General features: G+C 40.0%; 1 protein-coding gene across 4 annotated transcripts in view; it reads right to left on the reverse strand.

Annotated features, from left to right (window-relative positions):
- The window catches only part of LOC124951056, a 38,464-nt gene that overhangs the window by 7,478 nt on the left and 13,209 nt on the right, over positions 1-17,777 (reverse strand). Inside the window, exons 1-2 of one of the 4 annotated variants that reach the window (XR_007101507.1) lie at positions 9,071-9,191; positions 6,687-7,345 (exon numbers count right to left, since the gene is read on the reverse strand). The exons of 1 other annotated variant lie outside the window; for it this stretch is intronic. Coding sequence is in view for 1 of the 3 variants with exons in the window: in XM_047498804.1 (XP_047354760.1) it covers positions 781-886 (106 nt within the window). In the remaining 2 variants the exon portion in view is untranslated. Of the gene's footprint in view, positions 1-780; positions 1,007-6,686; positions 7,346-9,070; positions 9,192-17,777 lie in introns of those variants that run through there. 2 more of the 4 variants (XR_007101495.1, XM_047498804.1) reach the window with 2 other exon arrangements.

Raw genomic sequence — 17,777 nt, forward strand, 5'->3', positions numbered from 1 at the left:
AAGACGAAAACGACGACGACGACGACAACGACGACTACGACGACAACGACGATGATGACGACGTTTTGTTCTTGCGAAAGCGAGGGTGGTCGCTTCCTCGGAAGTCACCTGGTGCAATAATGATAGCGTCTTCGAACAATTATATTTTTTTCTTTTTGTCAGTATCATTAGAATATGTTTTCATTTGAAACGATCCCTTGAGGAATTCTTGTCACTTTTTCTTTTTTTTCGGACGAGATTTAAATTTATCAAAACTTTCTATTCTACGGGTAAACTTTTTTTTATATTGATATCTTTAAATTACATCGACTTAAGATTTCTCATTGATTTAGAAAATAACGTAAACGTTAAATGGTTTTAATCGTAGTATTAACAATCGAATGATAAAAAGAACGTTTCGATCATCGATAACCTATCTCATATTTTTCGTTTAAATATTGGAACGATAAAAACAACACTTTGATCATATACGATAAATTTTACGTTTACGATCATTGAACCGTGTGAAAGCACCTTTCTTTCAATCCCTAAGTATCTAAGAAATACTACCCCGAGCCGAGGTGACGCCTGGTGGAGGATTAAGGAACGAGAGAACAAACGAGTACAGAAAAGGGTGACTCGTTCTTAGGTTTCTGTCCATGCTAAGCTTGACGGGGATATCGATTATGTAGGAAACTCTATGCTCCGTAAGCTAAGCAGCGCTGGTTGCCGAATTTTCTTCTTTGCTTGTTTTATATCGTATTCGAATTTATTCGAAATAATTAATGGATTAATTTCTACCTGTCCCGACAATATCCGATCCGATCGTCTCAGTTCCACGTACTTTGATTATCACGTTGTCACCTATAAAACTTCTTTGGTAAAGAACTGTGCTCGGTATCGTCATCTCGATCCTCGAGATCCACTATTTTCTATGTAGAGATTTCCTCGTTGAGACCATTATCAACGATCTAGACCGAATCGACGAATCGGAAGGCCCGGAGAACCGCGCAAGCCATCGAAACTGCGGCCTGGATTAAGAATTCTAACGGTAGGAGTAGTAGTCGTTGGTAGTAGGATGAAATGAGCGACGCGTCCGGCGCATTACGCAATGAAAGAAACAAATGAAGCTTAATAGAAAAACTGCTCGCGCTAGAAAAACCGCTCCGTCGTGGACTTAGTACAGTTGAGTTAGAAAGTCTCTCTGAAAAAGAAAGAGAGGGAGAGAGAGAGAGAGAGAGAGAGAGAGAGAGAAAGAAAGAAATCAAAACCACCCACCCATCCCTCCCTACTTTTTTCAGAAAACCCGTTGTTTTCTTGTGATGGAACGAAGGAGAGAAGAAATAAAGAAAAAAGAGAAAGAGAAAAAAAAAGAAAAATACGTGATCCACGAATAAGCAACTTATTAATTTAATTGTAATTATAGGTTTCTTATCGTTGACTGGGGCCACTCATCGTTATATTGCAATATGATGAAATACAATAACGATGGTGATTCTAATTAGTGAAGCTTGTGGGCGGAAGAGTATAGAGTATTTCGTAATGACTTTTTGAAAAACTTTTATTTAATTATCGGACATGCTATCGCTGAAAGAAAGATGGATATATGTATATATATGTATGTATGTATGTATGTATGTATGTATGTATGTATGTATGTATGTATATATGTATGTATGTATGTATGTATGTATGTATGTATGTATGTATGTATGTATGTATGTCTGTATGTATGTTATATGTATGTATGTGTGTGTATATATGTATGTATTCGGTGAGTTGTTCTTTAATCATTGAATATTAGAAGACAGGAGGGGGAGTCATCGAAGTGTCTAATTGTCGTCGGGAAAGTCAGCGATCCGCAAAACTCAACGCGAATCAACGAGACACTTCATGAATTTGTTAGGTTCGTTTGAATGGTCGGTGGCATTAATGATGATTGGGGAGTACCAAGCGAACATGAGCTGAGCCTCACTCTTTGATGATTAGCAGACTGCATTTCTATTCCAAATTTAGCTACATTAAATATTTCACGTTAACGGATGCTGATCTCGATTCTATATTTAATTGGTGTTAAATGAATTGTTATCTTGCGATATGTATCGAAGAAAAATATTCTTTTCAGTTCATCAATGATTGGTCATTTCGTGATCAATATAACGTGTATATATATATATATATATATATAATAAATAACAAATAAATGAAATACAATGATTATATTGCAACGAGATGAAAAAATAATTTACGTCGACTTTGTTTTTTACATTGTTTTGTGTTTTACGAAATTCACATCGATTTTGTAAAAAAAAAAAAAAAGAAAAAGAAGGAAAGAAAGAAAAGAAGAAAGAAAAAGAAAGAAATTACAAGAGAAGAGAGATCAGAGATATTTTTTCTTTTTTTTTCGAAGCACGATCAAGTCTTTTGGTATGTTTGATCGAGATCAAAGGTTGAATTGGGCACTCGTGGAGAAGTGAACAGATTGTTACTCGATGAGAGAACGACTCGCAAGTCGATAGACGAGAAGTGACTAGTTCGTGGAACGCGTTGCTCGCGTTTTTCCCGACTGTACCATCACCGTCGTCGTTTGTGGCTGTGTCAATAGGAGCTAATCTAAGTACATATGCACACACAAATGCAACGCGAGAGAGCGCACGATGCAGCACGTTGTGCTGGGGCCGTGATGCAATCGTGCCTCGTGCTTCGCGCGAGTTTCGACATTCTCTTTGCTTTGCACCGTGTACAAAGAGCACCAGGACGATCAGTATCAAGGAAAATCATTCATTTTTCAATGATTCCCTAACACCCTTAGTCGTAAGCGTTAGTCTTCCTTCTTCTTTATGAGTCTGTAACTTATGTCTCTTTTTATGTAACAATATTTGATTCTCTCTCTCTCTCTCTCTCTTTCTCTCTCTCTCTCTCTCTCGTTGATTTTAATATATAAGTAAATCCGAAAAAAGTTTGAGTGATACATTATTTCGTTTCTTTTTATTGTCTTTCGATACAATAAATATTTTATTGCTATCGAGCGATTTGTTAAAGAAACGAATTTTCTTTGGAAATATTCATATGCATCAAGTATCTTCATTTTTAACCACTAGGCGCAACCGAGAAGATAAGATAAGCTCTTGGCGCATCCAGGATCAAGGTGACCAAGATAGCGTCTTTAAAGTTCGAGTAACGTTTGCGCGGCCTTGAAGTTATTATTTTTCCTTTTTTTTTTTTTTTTTTTTTGCAATAAAACGCTCGACAGACAGAATTAATCATGAATGCTTCGTTTTTCTTCGAGAAAAATGTATAACGTAACACGTAAATATTCTCGTTTGGCGAATTTTCGTTAATTATCACCAGTAAATTGAATTCAACGAAAAGTAATCGATGACTGACAGAAGAGTAGACATTTATGTCCGGTATTTTCTCACGATCTCGAGCAATTGTTACCAAGGCCGGGAGTAATGATCGTTAACCCTCTAATATCAACATGTAATCATTGAAATAAGTATTTGATCGAGATAAATTAATCGGAAACTTTGCAAATATAAATACATACATATAAATAAAATGTTAGTTAAATCTACTAAAAGAATGTTAAATAAACGTAACTAATAATAATAAAATCGTGATAGGGAAAAGAACGAAAATGAAAAAGAATGAAAATGAAAAAGAAAAAAAAGAAAAAGGAAAGAAAGAAAAGGAAATTAAATAATAATAATAAAAATAATAATAATAATAATAATAATACTAATAAAAAAATTTCAAGAATCCGTATGAGCTACTTTTTCAATATATAATAAAGGAAAAGAGAAAGCTTGCATTCAAGTATACGTATACATGTAGGCGTTCGATTGAGTAACAATCGCAAGTTTTGCCTTTTTCGTGAAGGGTGGATAGGAGAGGAGGGAGAGGATGGTGAGGGGGGAGATTGAGAGGTGGAGGAGGAGGGTACGAGATGCGGTACGAGAGGAAGGAGGAATTTTCCGTGGAAATCATCGACGTGGCCCGGGTCATCGACGAGCTCTCGAGCCCAGGCTCGCGCGCGATAGCGGGCCGGAAACGTACACAGTTAAAGGTTAGCGTGTATGTACAAACGGCCCGTTCGCACACATGCACGTGGCTTAGGCCAGTGTCTCGCATAATCGGGGTGGTGGTTCCCGCAGAGAGCGCCGTACGGCGGCCTCCCATTGGCCGGTCCGAGGGTGGCTCGCTGCAGTCATCGATTCAGGCAGTCATTGGCTGACTCGGCCCTGGCCGCCATTTTGAATGACTCCGGGATCAATACGCGAGGTGCGGAAAAAAAATGCATGCGAGAGCGGCCGCCGGCGCGCCGCCCTCGCTGGTATCCTCTCTCCTCTATATATATATATCCTTCTCCTACATTCTCTCTCCTTCCTTCTCTCTCTCTCTCTCTCTCTCTCTCTCTCGCACATACACACATAGACATAGACACTTTACGAACGGCGACGCTCGTACTATCTACTAGTACAACGCATACTATCTCCTCTTTCGAGGATCGAGGAGGGCGGGGGCTCCCTAACGCCTTTCCGCCCTCGATCACCGTCCTCCACCTCCTTCTCCACTTCCCCCTTAGCCACCCTCTCGTCGTTTCGAACGTAACTAAAGGGGATGATTGCGTTACTCGCGTACATATGTAGGTACGTACCTACACACATACGAATGCCGTAGATGAAATCATCGAAAAAATACTCGCGCTCGCATGGCCGAACACGATTCCGAACACGATCCTTTTACGACGAACGTTACTATATAAAACCGGCTATCCGTATATCTGTATATGTGTGTTTAAATATCTGTGTACGTTACTCTTCATACTCTTTCTCCCTATTCCCTCCCCCTCCGACAATTTCCCACCCCCTCCTCCCCCTTCTACCCGTCATTCGATGCATGCAACGTTTCATTTTGAAAGCGAGCCTCCAGTTGGGAAATAGGAAATTTCAAATCGAAGCCCAGCGCACCCACCCACACCTCACAGCCCGCACCCCTCGCAACCTTTCTTCGCGACTCACCCTTCCAACCTCTCTCTCCCCCCGTTTTACCACCCACCCTCCTCCCGCAATCATCGCGTTGCAACAGCCCGGGCCGCCCGAGCAGGGGTGCGTCATCGTTCGCTCGGCGAATGGAATGATTTCGACGCCAAAGCCAGCTCTTTGTTTCCGGTGATCGTTCACTTTGTATATGCATGTGTGTGTGCGCTTGTATTTGCGTTTTTTATTTTCGATCTATTTTTTTCCTCTTCTCCCTCTCTTTTTCTCTTTTTTTTTATTTTCTCGTCGTTGGCCGAACCAAAAAAGGAATCATCGCGTTTCCCCTCTTCTTTTATTTCATTTTTTTTTTTTTTTTAACTACGCCGCTCTTTTCCCGTTGGTACTATTAATACTATCGTGATTTTCCATTCGGTGGATATTGAAAACTCGGAAAATCATCGACCGTTATCGGTACTTACTTCGTAAAAAGAAAAATAAAAAAAAGCTTTTTCAATATTTTCCTTTGTAGATATTGGTTGACACGAGAGTTACGAATCTATAGTTCATATCTCTATAATTTCTCGAAATTCCAGATGAGGTTTCTCTCTCTCTCTCTCTCTCTCTCTCTATACATACATACATACATACATACATATATATATATATATATATATATATATATATATATATATCCTTGCAACAAGTTAATAAGAACGTTTTAGAAACTCTCTTAAGATATACGCGTTGAATCGATAACTATAGAAAGATAACTCGCGGCACTGCCGTTACGCCGTCGCGAAATGATGGATAGATGCGTCTTTGCATACTACTTAATAATCCGGGAGTCATAAGAATAATACGCCTAATGGCGTTGCTACGAGGTAACACCGATGATTATAGTGCTTGCTATTATTATGGACATTTTCGCGCTTAACCGTTCTACTATATAATAAGCACCATAGAGGAAGACCATTGAGAACTAGAGAGAAACAGAGAAAGAGAGAGAGAGAGAGAGAGAGAGAGAGAGAGAGAGAGAGAGAGAGAGAGAGAAAGAAAGAGAGAGAGAAGAGAGAGAGAGAGAGAGAGAGAGAGAGAGAGAGAAAGAGAGATAGAAAGATAGAGTCACGGTAGATACATAGTTAGACGTGCGAAAGTATACTCTAGCTACCTCAGAGTTTTACAATAACCGTTACAGGCGTTACCACCCCGACGATGATAAAGGCCGATAGAGAGTAGTTATTACAAAGCACGACTTGTAAAATGATCGCTTTACGCGACTATGATTCTATACGCGCGATAGAATAGAAGTGCATAGAATTTTGTAGAAGATTTATCGAGTCGCTCGCGCGAACGATGAATCTTATCTTTCATTCATCGATCGATTCCTTTCAATAGACTTTTCGACGATTCTACTGTTATTCACCTGTATGTATAATATATATATATATATATATATATATATATATATATATATATGTGTGTATATATATATATATATATATATATATATATATATATATATATTTCCTCATAGTTAAAATAGCGGAATATCTTTCGTTTTCTCGCGTTATTTAATATGTCGAATCGAGCTCGGATCTACTTAGATACGTAAATGTGCGTCAAAATGTACAAATTAATAACTACAATAAAAAAATTTATATCGTGCAATCGTATGAAACTAATAAAAGGGGATAATGATAATGATCAAACTTGATGAGTACTTACGTTTGGAACCGAACTAATTGAAACAAGGACATAAGGCTTCTCTTGGTAGCAACGACTTTTAGATCACATTTTTAATTATTAAGAATTTTATCGTTTTTTTTCATTTTTCGCTTTTTAAAATTTACGTTTAAAATCTAAAGTTTCTCAAAACTTGTTAAAAATATACTTTAGTCATTTCTTTACAATTTACTTTGTAGACGTCTAAAGTGTTTTTTTGTTTCCTTTTTTATCCCCCCTTTGTCTCTCGTTTGTTCCTTCGACAGTGTAGGTAGTAATACTCTCCTTCTTCCTTAAGGCAATGCTTTTGTTTTTAATTTCGTTTCTTCTCTTTTTTTTGTGCTTTTTTCGTATTTTTTCTTGGTTTCCTATTTCTTCTTTTTTTCTTCCTCGTCGTCTTCTTATTCGTCGTAATTTTGAAACGAAGCACGTTCGAAAGTAAGTTTTCTAAATAATCGAGTCTGTTCTCTTTTTTTTTTTTTAAATCTTTTTCTTTTTTTTGTTCTTTTTCCTTTTTCTTTTTTTTGGGTTCGGCAAAACTTAAGAGGAGTTGTTCAGACTTTGTGTTTCACAGACAGAAATCGGTGCAAGTTTCGAAAACGGTGAAATTAATTTTTCAATGAAATAACTATGACAACACATAACAACACAGTGCGACGCGTCTGAAACAGATAAGAGAAAGGGGACGTCGGATTTCCGGTTCTTATTTTCTACTTTTTTTTTTTTATTATAGGTCGCCCCATATGCGGTGAACTATCACCGCATATGGGGCAAGTACGCGAGTGTTTTATTTTTTCTCTAATTTTTTTCTTTATCGCATGAATTTTCTTATCTCGACAGAATTATTCCGCGAATCTACCGCGGTATTGGCGTCAAGGAGGACCGAGGAACATTTCTAACCCATTATAACTCTATTGCCATTCCCATTTCTTTCAAAGTTAAAATCGATTTGTCATCGCCATCTTCAATTCCAATAAATGGAAGGAAGCATAGGGTACTACTCCCATCCGACCATATTCAAAGAAAAGAAGAAAAAAAAAAAAGAAAAAAAGAAAAAAAGAAAAAAAGAAAAAAGAAAAAAAGAAAGAAAATAAACGAAATAAGTTAAATAAATGAAAATCGATTCCAAAGAGAATGAACATATATGCGCAAAAAATTGATCAATAAACGCGAAAATATATTTAAGAATAACGTACGTTGACTTATTATGATAATTCAATTCTTTTAAATAAGAAGGTGTACTATCAAGTCGTTTTCGATAAAAATTGAAAAATAAGAAAATGAAAAAAAGAGAAAGAAGAAAAAGAAAAGGATAAACGACTAAACGATGAATCGAAGAGGAAAAAAATGGTTGAAAAATAAAAAGAAACGAAAGAAGAAGAGGAAGCAAAAGAAGAAAAAATAGAAAAAAAAGAAGAAAAAGAAGAAAAATGAATGGTCGATCGAGTGATAATACTCGAGAGAGCTCGAGAGGGGCTTGGGTGGGCCGTGATCGGCGTCGCATCTCAGGCGTCGGCCTCGAGTCTACGTTCGAAGCTCCCGCGCGCTCCTCTAAGGAAAAAGCACGGAATAAGAAGGGGGCCACGTGACTCGAGGAACGAATGAGCGTCTTTGCCACCTCCGCCCCCGCTCCTCTGTAGTGCTCCTCGAGTGCGAGAGCGAGAGAACGAGAGAGAGAGAGAGAGAGAGAGAGAGAAAGAGAAGCGTCCCCTCCACCTTCATCTCGTTCCCCTTCTAAAGAGGAGGCGCGCGGCGTCGCTCCTTGCGCGTCGTGATAAGACGCGTCGGGACGCTCCCTCCGTCCTTCTCCTCCTTCTCTCTTTCTCCCTCGCTCACTCCCTATCTCGTCGCGCTTTCCCGGACTTTTCTCCCCCACGTGTTTCTCGCGGCGCGGCAGTGTCTGCTGGCACGTCGCGGTGCGATCTTCCTAAGGAGCTACGAGGCGACTTCCTCGTCCTTCCTTTCTTCCTTGCTTCCTTCCTTTCATCCTTCCTTCCCTCCTTCTTTTTCCTCTTCCTTCTCCTTCTTCCCTCCTCGTTCTTCCTCATCCTTTTGCACAATCCTCCTCCAACTCCTTTTTCCCAAACGATCCTTTCCTTTCCTTTCCGCTTTTCTATTTTGATCTTATTTCTTTTTTTTTTTTTCTTTTACTTTTACCCTCCCGCCGATTTCCCACCCAACCCTCCTCGGTCCCCCTTTACCAAAACCCTTTGCTCTCCGTGCAAAGAAGCAAGAACTCCTCGAACGATAAGCGAATTTCGCGCTCCCGTCGTAAAAACACCTCGCGAGAAAAGACGCGACTTCTTTCCTTCCTTTTTTTTCCGGCTCGCGAATTTACGCGAGACGCGCGCTAAACAACGCGGATATTTCCGCTGAATTTCGGTAACCTTTGATAGAGGCATTGCGAGCATCCCCGTGTCTGAGTAGCAACTGCGCCGTGGCCCCGTGCTGAGCACCCCCACCTCACCTCTTCGCCGCTTCTATCGGCCGCCTCACACCGACCCCCCCAACACCACCGGCCAAACCTCCGTATGCCGATGCCGTGTACCGAGCCACCAACCCTCTCTCGGACGTTCTCGCTGGCTAGCCCTCCGCCTCCATCCCTCGCCGACCCCTTCGTCACCACCACCCTCCTACACAGTCACCACCACCACCACCACCACCGCCAGCACCACCACCACTACTACTACTACCGCCTCACTACCACCACATTGCCACTGCTACCCGTTTCGTCCAACATCCCTCACCCCTCTTCTTCATCCTCTCATCCCCCTCTTCCCTCCACCCTCTATCCGAGAGTCATGAACCGAGTCTCGGCTCCACGGCGACGCTTACTCGTGCCCACGAATTTTCCCTGGCTTACGTCAAGTGCATCCCAACTACCAGTTCGACTCTTCGATTCTTGACTCAGAAGATATAGACCAACTATTACGTATACCTATGTAGCTATTACGTTAACCCTTAAAGGAGATCGAATCTTACTTATGAACGAAACATCCAAATTATGTCAACTGTTTCAACTATTAGAATAAATTGATTCTCTTTTAATAACAGGGTTAATCGATAGTTGTATGTAATGTTACGTACTCGTTTATTATTTCTATGTATTATGATAATAAAATTATTTGCTTAAAAATATTGTATCTTTTTTAATCTTCCCAGCTTCATAAAAGGAAAATGAAGATCTACGCCCGAGCGGCCGCCATTTTTCATAATTTAGAACCGACACTTTGTTTTCAGGTGGTTCAATGAACGACCGAGGGGTGGTTTCTCTGTCGTACACAATAACGATTCGGAGGCGTTATCGTGGCTTTACATCCCTTTGGCTTCGGCGTGACAGTAAGGTTAGCACGGCGTTGTTACGCGCACGGCAGAATGGACTTCACGTTCACCGTGTATTCCAAATCCTGCTGTTGACCGCAGCCCCTGCTTCTCTCTGCTTTATGAGACTTTGATCGAGTATATCTAAAATGATTGAGTAATCTTTCGATTTTTCCTTGGCACCTATTTCATCGTCCTATTTTTCATCGTCCTATAAAAACTTTTCCTTCGTCGATGATACATCGATAAGACGTAATAAAAAAGAAAAAAAGAAAGAAAGAAAAACAATCGAAAAAAAGAAAGAAAGAAAAAATATCGAAAGATATCTTTGACTGAAGTCAATTTATCAGAGAAAATGAAGATGTCGAAAAAGGAATTGATAACTAAACGATTCGGTCGATTTCGAAGGAATACGAATTCGCCCTCGACGTCCAATAACAATTTCGAGGAGCCGATGCGGCTTCACGTGCTTCGGTCGCCGGCGTGACAGTAAGGTTAACACACGAACGTTGCGTACGCAACCTAACCGAATACGTACACCATCGTATTTCGAATCCTGGCGTTGACCGCAGCTCGTTCCATCGCGCTTCCACGAGGGATGGTAGGCCACCCCCAGGACGGCGTGCCTCGCCTCTGGAAATTCTCCAGCGGCATTCCCTCGCGCGAGCCTTTCGTCGATAGGGCGACTAGATCTTATTACTACCTGCAGAGATACGCGCTCACACAATTTTGCCCTTGTACGAGACTACGACGACAACGACGACATATGGACCAACGAAATCGTCTATCGCATTGTGAATTTCTCTACAACCGTTCGGCTTAGGTATTCCAAAATGACGATTCTTCGAGTCGTTTTTAAGCTTAATCGTTTTCATGTACAACAATAACGAAAAAAAAGAAGAAAAAAAAGAAAAAAAGAATAGGATCGTAAACATGTGAGACTCTCCCCGTTCAACTCTTTTTTGTCTGAAAAATCTTTTCAATAGAAGTGCCGGAGGGTAATTCGAAGATCCGCAAGGATAAAAGAAAATGTTTAAAGAACTCGTACACATCTCTTTCTTAAACTCTCACCACGATGATGGTACCTCGTAATTGTATCGATTGTCTTACGAGTTTCTCTCTCTCTCTTTCTCTCTCTCTTTCTCTCTCCCTTTTCGAATTTATATATATATATATATATATATATATATATATATATATCTTTCTCTCTCTCGACCGTTATACATCGAGAAAAGTGAATGGTCTTGTCTCGGTTCTCCCTCCTTCTCTCCTCCCTTCGTTTCTATATCTCTCTTTCTATCCCTTCTTACAGAGAGCACGACATCAGGGTGACCCCTTTTGTTACTTGCCTGATCGAAAAATAAAAATTTCTAACCGGATGAGAGTTTGACCTGAATCTTTTTGTTGAAGAAAATGAAGAGGGGTAAGTAGAGAGGAGGAAAGGGGGTTAAGGGGTACCGGTAAAGCGCACAATGGTCCCGTCGTGATTTGCATATGTGGACGTCCAATGTGTAGCATGTGGCGCATCCGAAGGTCACTTCTGTTATTTACAGGGTTTCTGTTCAACGCGAAGACCTCGGGAGAAGGAGAAGGAGAAAGAAAATGATAGAGGAAGAAAGAAAATTAAATTTCATCCGGCTCCACGAAGGGTTGTGTCTTTCGTTCTTTATCTACTTCTCGACGAGCTTGATCTTCGGAAAGAAAAAGATAGAGCGAGCGAGCGAGAGAGAGAGAGAGAGAGAGGGAGCGAGCGAGCGAGCGAGAGAGTGAGCGAGCGAGAGAGAGAGAGAGAGAGAGAAAGAGAGTGAGAGATAGAAATAGAGAGAGAGAGAGAGGGAGAAGGAAAAGAAGACTACGAAAACTCGGCAGGTAGGATGGTTCTGAGTCTGGACAAGGGGGATGAAACCGTTTCTTCCCTCGTACGTCTATCTCCCTGCATTTTCGGCTACCCTACCTACGTATAATCATAATAATAAGAGAAAGACCGGTTGACCATCGGGCGACCCGAGAAAGGGATAAAACAATCGAGTCTGATTTTTTGTCCTGACAGCTGCGTGTGCGATCATCTACATGTTTCTCGACCCCGTGTCGATAGACGATTCCACGGGCAGGACCTTTCGAACCCTATCCCGATAACTACTTCCATTCGTGAAATACACGAACGAAGCTTTTACGAAAGCGTTATTTTCTCTATAAGAAGAGCAAAACGAGAAGAAAAAGGAGGAGTTGCGGTAAAATGAGGTGGAACACCATGAGTAGGAGTAAGAGAAGGAGGGGGGGACACTCTCTTGGCTAGTCGCCTAATGATCGCTTGGCAAAGTAGAAAGGAGAGAAGATCGAGGCGAGAGGTAGGTAAAGGTGGAAGAGGTCAATAGCTGATGTCCTGGGTAATTAGTAAAAACAAAGGATCTGGCCACGGGGAGAGAAGTTGGGGGGTAGGAAGTGGGAAATGGCCGTTTGAGACGAACATGAGAGACAGACTGAAAGCAGGAGAGAAAGAAAAAGAGTAAGAGAGAAAGAGAGAGAGAGAGAAAGAGAGAGAGAGAGACAGGATGGGACAACGTCGAGCGTCGAGATAAAATCTAAATGAGAAAGTAATCCCTCGGTTGGTGACACGGAGAAGTCCGGGAAAGAGTCGAGACGAAAAAGATAAAGAAAATAAAGAAGAGAGAGAAGAGAAAGATTCGTGAAAAAGTATATATATACTACTGATAATTTTGAACGTTGAACTGTACATTTGTTCGAAATATTCCTAAGCAAATGTCCGTTTGAACCTGACGCATGAATCGTTACCGGCTTGAACTTTGACTAACCTTACTCAACACCTATCCAACACACGAGGCCACACGCACGCAAATTACACCCCCGACATCGCGTTTACCTACCCCATTTATTTTGGCAAGTCTAGGTTTACCTGCTATCGATCTTCGAGGAAGGAGAATATACTATAATAACTGGATCCTCACGATTCGACTTTCTCCCTCGTGCGAACTTACTCCGTTTCGAGTTTTCTCACACTCCCTTCGTCAAAGTATACGCCGGGGAAGTAATCAAATGAAAACAAAAATCGAGTCGGCCGACCTCACGGTCGGTAGGAAGAAGAAGAAGTAGAAATATAGTAGAATAAGAAACTTACCACAGGCAAGTTTTACCTTTTTCCCCGCAATTTGCGGACGATTCATCTTCTCGTCCGACTTCTTCCTCAAGATCCTTTTTCCTCCCTCCTCCCTCCGCGCCCATTCCAACCCGCCTACCTATACCCATCCCATCTCTTTTCCTCGCGAAAAGTAAGAATCATTTTAGTAGTATCAACCCTACGGCCACTTTTTCATTCGTTGATATTTCTTTCTTAAGAAAAATAAACTTCAAACTCGAAAATGGACGCGATTCTTCTATAAAAAAAAATTATTCCATCTCTAGATGGATCATCCCTTTTGTCCGAAATTTTTTATTAATTCTCATCGAGTAAAGCTCTTCAATAACAAAGGAGAAATGAGAAATAGAGTTAACTGCCGGTATTCTCAGCACGCGATGCGGTCTCATCGATCCTCACGATCATCGTTGACCAATGAATATGACCTAAATCTTTTGATCGGTATTTCGGCTTTTTCGATAATGATTAAATATAGATCGTAGATCTGTTATTGAAAAATCTTTTTTATTGACTTCCTTCATCGATTATTATCATCTACGTTTATATAAGTGCGTATCTTTGAGAATAATAGATCGAGGGTAATCCGCGTGACCATACCGCGTCCAAACCGAACGTCCGTATACTCCATGTACATAACACGTGAACAATCGGAAGAGCCGGGGAACCGTCGACCACCGTGGCATATGCTATGACCTCCCGACTGCTCGAGAGCAGCTGCAGCTTCATAGCCGAGATATCGTGACTAACTGCGCGCAAGGTGTTCTTCTCCTTTTCATTTCTCCAAACCGACGAAGGAAAAGTCGATTGAATTGTTACGATGTTCGATGAACATAAATAAAATTAAAATAGAGAAATAACAAAACAAATTCCACGACTTAATTATCGTCGAGATTTTTTAGAAAAAAAAAAAAATAATAAAAAAGAATGTATATTCGTTTTCTTTCTTAATCATTTATCGATATAAAAAAAAAAGAAGGATAAATAAAATCAAAGTGTCAGTAAGTTCCAAAGGATATCTCTGATTATCGCGAACGAGTTTAGAGTTCGCGTGTTGCCGACTCGAAATGTGATTTTTAGTCTTTCCGTCGATTGCGGTTTTGCTGGCCCCATTTCGACTCGAGGTCGCCAACTACGAAGCTTATTGTTCGAGCCTCTTCCTTTTGTGCGCACTCTGTCTGCTCTGTTTTGCGTAGCGAAACAAAAGGGCCGTAGCGGTGAAGAAGAGAGAGAGAAAAAAAAAAGAAAAAAAAAAAGAAAAAGCAGAGCAAGAGAGAGGACTTAAGGGGCGGCATTGTCCGCGAAGCGTTTATGAAGAATATGGGACTGAACGATTTTCTAAAGAGAACGACCGAAAGACGTACGAGTTAATTGCTTTTTTCTTTTTCTTTTGTTTCTCTTTCTTTCTTTCTTTCTTTCTTTTTCTTCTCTTTTCTTTCTTTCTCTTGTATATCTCTTATCAGGAGAAAAAGCTTTTTTTCCTTTTAAAGGTAAGACTCGCCAAAGGAAGAGTTGCTGAAAATCCGGTAATATTTCACATCTCGCGGTGTAAACCATGCCGCGGTTCAAGTTCCCTCCTCTTATCGCGAACGCCATAGCGGCGAAGCTACTTATAATGAAATTTTCGCGACGAAGAAAGTTTTAAAAGTGCAAAAGTGCGCGAGGACAAAAGAAGTACGGCGGGGTAAGGTGAGAAGGCCGGCAGAGCGGACAAGATTTAGGAGGCTCATAAATCGAGACGATGTCCTAGAGGCAGGAGGATCTTGAAGAGATTAGATACGTAATTCTGAATCTCTCTCTCTGTCTCTCTATCTCTCTCGTTCTCGTAAGATCGACTTCTTAACGTGAAAGATTTTTCTCTTTCTTTTTCTCTTTTGTTTATAAATTTCATCCGATCTTCAAGTTCAACTCAATTGTCAAGAAAGAATTTCTTGAAACTCTCTTCAACGTTTCTCTTACACGTCGCCGTCGTTGTTATCGTAAAAAGTAAAAGATCGATTAAAAACATTATAACACCCTATGAAACGTTCAGATTCTTTGTACGGCCGATTTGATTTACATATCTACGTACGTATTCTATCGTTTCCGATGTCGACAGGCATAACGAAGGAGAATAGCGCGACGTTCGTGTTTTTAATTGAAAGCAAAGTCTGTGGATTTTTAATTAAGAAAATTCAAGATCAACCTACAGCGGCCCGGCCATCCATTTAACCATCCATCTATCGAGTACTGCCTGCTCCTCAGAGGCTCCTCAAACAGTTTTATAATTGATTTCATTTTCATTTATTTTAACACGAACCCCCATGCCTGCCTCTCGTACCTCTAACCCTTCACCCTTCGAGCCCTTCCTCGTTGTCTGCCTTGAGAAGACACTGCCACCTCTCCTCCACCTCACTTCCACCCCTGCCCCTCCCCCTCCTCCCTAACCCCCTCGAACCACCCCTGAACCTCCACCTTCTCTCACTTCGACGCTCGACCTCACGCCGCAATCAATTTAATGTTTTAATTAAGAGAGTATCCGTGAAAAATTAGATTTTAATCGGATCGCACCTCTCTGCGCTGGCTCCACTTTTGCGCTCCTTCCACATTTATTTCCGGCGAGCTATGTTTTAATAAATAATTTTAATTACTCTAACTACTTCCGATATCGGGCGTTAATTAACGGCTACTCGTCGATACGCCGATCAACAATAGCATCGATCTTATTTACGAAGAATGGTATCTTCTTTTCCTATCTCGATCTCGATCTAGATCTTAGTTCCTTAATAATAATAGTAATAGTAATAGTAATAGTAATAGTAATAATAATAAAAAGCCTGGCTCATTAGGGATATACACAAATACATGCTGAGGACTGGTCAGTCCTCAAATAAGAACAATAGGAATTGCTTTGAATTTTCGTGTAAACCGTTTTGGAGAAAAAAATTCATTCAAATAGAATAGGATAAGATTAAAAAAAGATAATAATAATAATGATAATAATAATAATAATAATAATAATAATAATAATAATAATAATAATGATAATAATGATAATAATGATGATAATAATAATAATAATAATAATAATAATAATAATAATAATAATAATAATAATAATAATAATAATAATAAAAATAATAATTAAACGACAATTCTCCGTCCGTAATTCTCAATATGCGAGAGACATCGGTACTTGGCAAAAGTTCGCATTTTAATCATCCATCTCTTTTAGCTGCATCTCTTTCTCTTTCTTTCTCTCTCTCTCTCTCTCTCTCTTTCTTTCTCTCTCTCTCTCTCTCTCTCCCTTTTTCTCAAAAAAAGCTTCATCCTCCATTTGAAGCGTTTATTCTTGCACGGTTACCGAATTGTGCAACGAGGCATTGACGTGGGTCGTCGAAGCGATGTTCTAAACATCGAGATCATTTCTGTTCTGCTATAAAACGGATTTCCATCGATGACTTAAACCAGAGTCGCCTTTGCGTTAATTTAAGAATGTTAACAAATAATTTTTTTTCAAGGTCGAACGTTTTATTCATCCGAGAAAAATTAAATTACTTCTTTTTTCTTTCTTTATTTTTTTTTTCTTTCTTTCTTTTCTTTTCTTTCCTTTTTTTTCTTATTCTTCTTTTTCATCTTCGATTTCAACAACTAATTAAATTAATTAATTAGTAGTACGTATTGAATTTTCAAATGTAAATTTACTTTTTGTCGAAGTCCAAAGTACCCGTAGAAAACAATACTCGGTTGATACGCGAGTAGTGAGACAGATCTCGATGATGGAAAACAAAGTCTTTGTAAGAAAATCATTTGGGAAACGCAAAATACGAAGTGCGTTACTACGGCCGGCGCCGTATCTAAAAAAGAAAAAGACTAGGAGAGAGAAGGTCCACCATTTTCCGAAGCTATTCTAGAGTCTTATGCAACAGCCGACCGATGCATTTGGCCGGGCAAAGCTTTATGGCCGAAGCTCGCACGCGCAAAAATGTTTGTTTTAACTCTGGTGCCGCCTTCCTCCCCTCTCTTTCTATTTAACGAATCTCTGTCTCTTTTTTGCTCGTTCGCACTGCCCCCGGTAGCCTTGAATTAGTCGGAATGTGAGAAAATTCATAAAGTTAGAGCTTCCGTCGAGTCTGATATTATCCCTCCCTCCCTTCCCCCGTCTTACTCACTGTATCTCTCTCTTTCTCTCTTCTTTCTCTCGTTCTCTCGTAGAAGTGGAAAACTTTCGTAAACGGTGTGACTCGATCGATTTATTTTTTCATTTTATGTTTTTCGTTCTTTCCCTCCCTTCCCCTTTTCCGCAAGATTTTCCTCCTTACAAAATCACTAAGATATCATAGAACAAATATAATGCGGACTAATAGGTACGCTCTTGGAGACTGAGTTATCTATTCTACATAATCACATCAGGATTTATGTTTATGCGTGCACTTAAACACGCACTCTCTTACCATTAAGCATTCATGGGTTAAGAGATGTCTAATCTAACAAATAATACAAATTCAGTTTCGATACGATATAAAAAATTTCTTCAATAGAACGTGCGTCAATATTCTTCTCTATAAAGTGAAATTATCGTTGTTAACATATTAACCTGTATCCCCCTGTTTCTTTTTCTTTTTTCTTTTCTTTCAGAAATA

The sequence above is a fragment of the Vespa velutina genome, chromosome 8 (genome assembly GCF_912470025.1).
Source record: "Vespa velutina chromosome 8, iVesVel2.1, whole genome shotgun sequence".
NCBI lineage: Eukaryota > Metazoa > Arthropoda > Insecta > Hymenoptera > Vespidae > Vespa > Vespa velutina.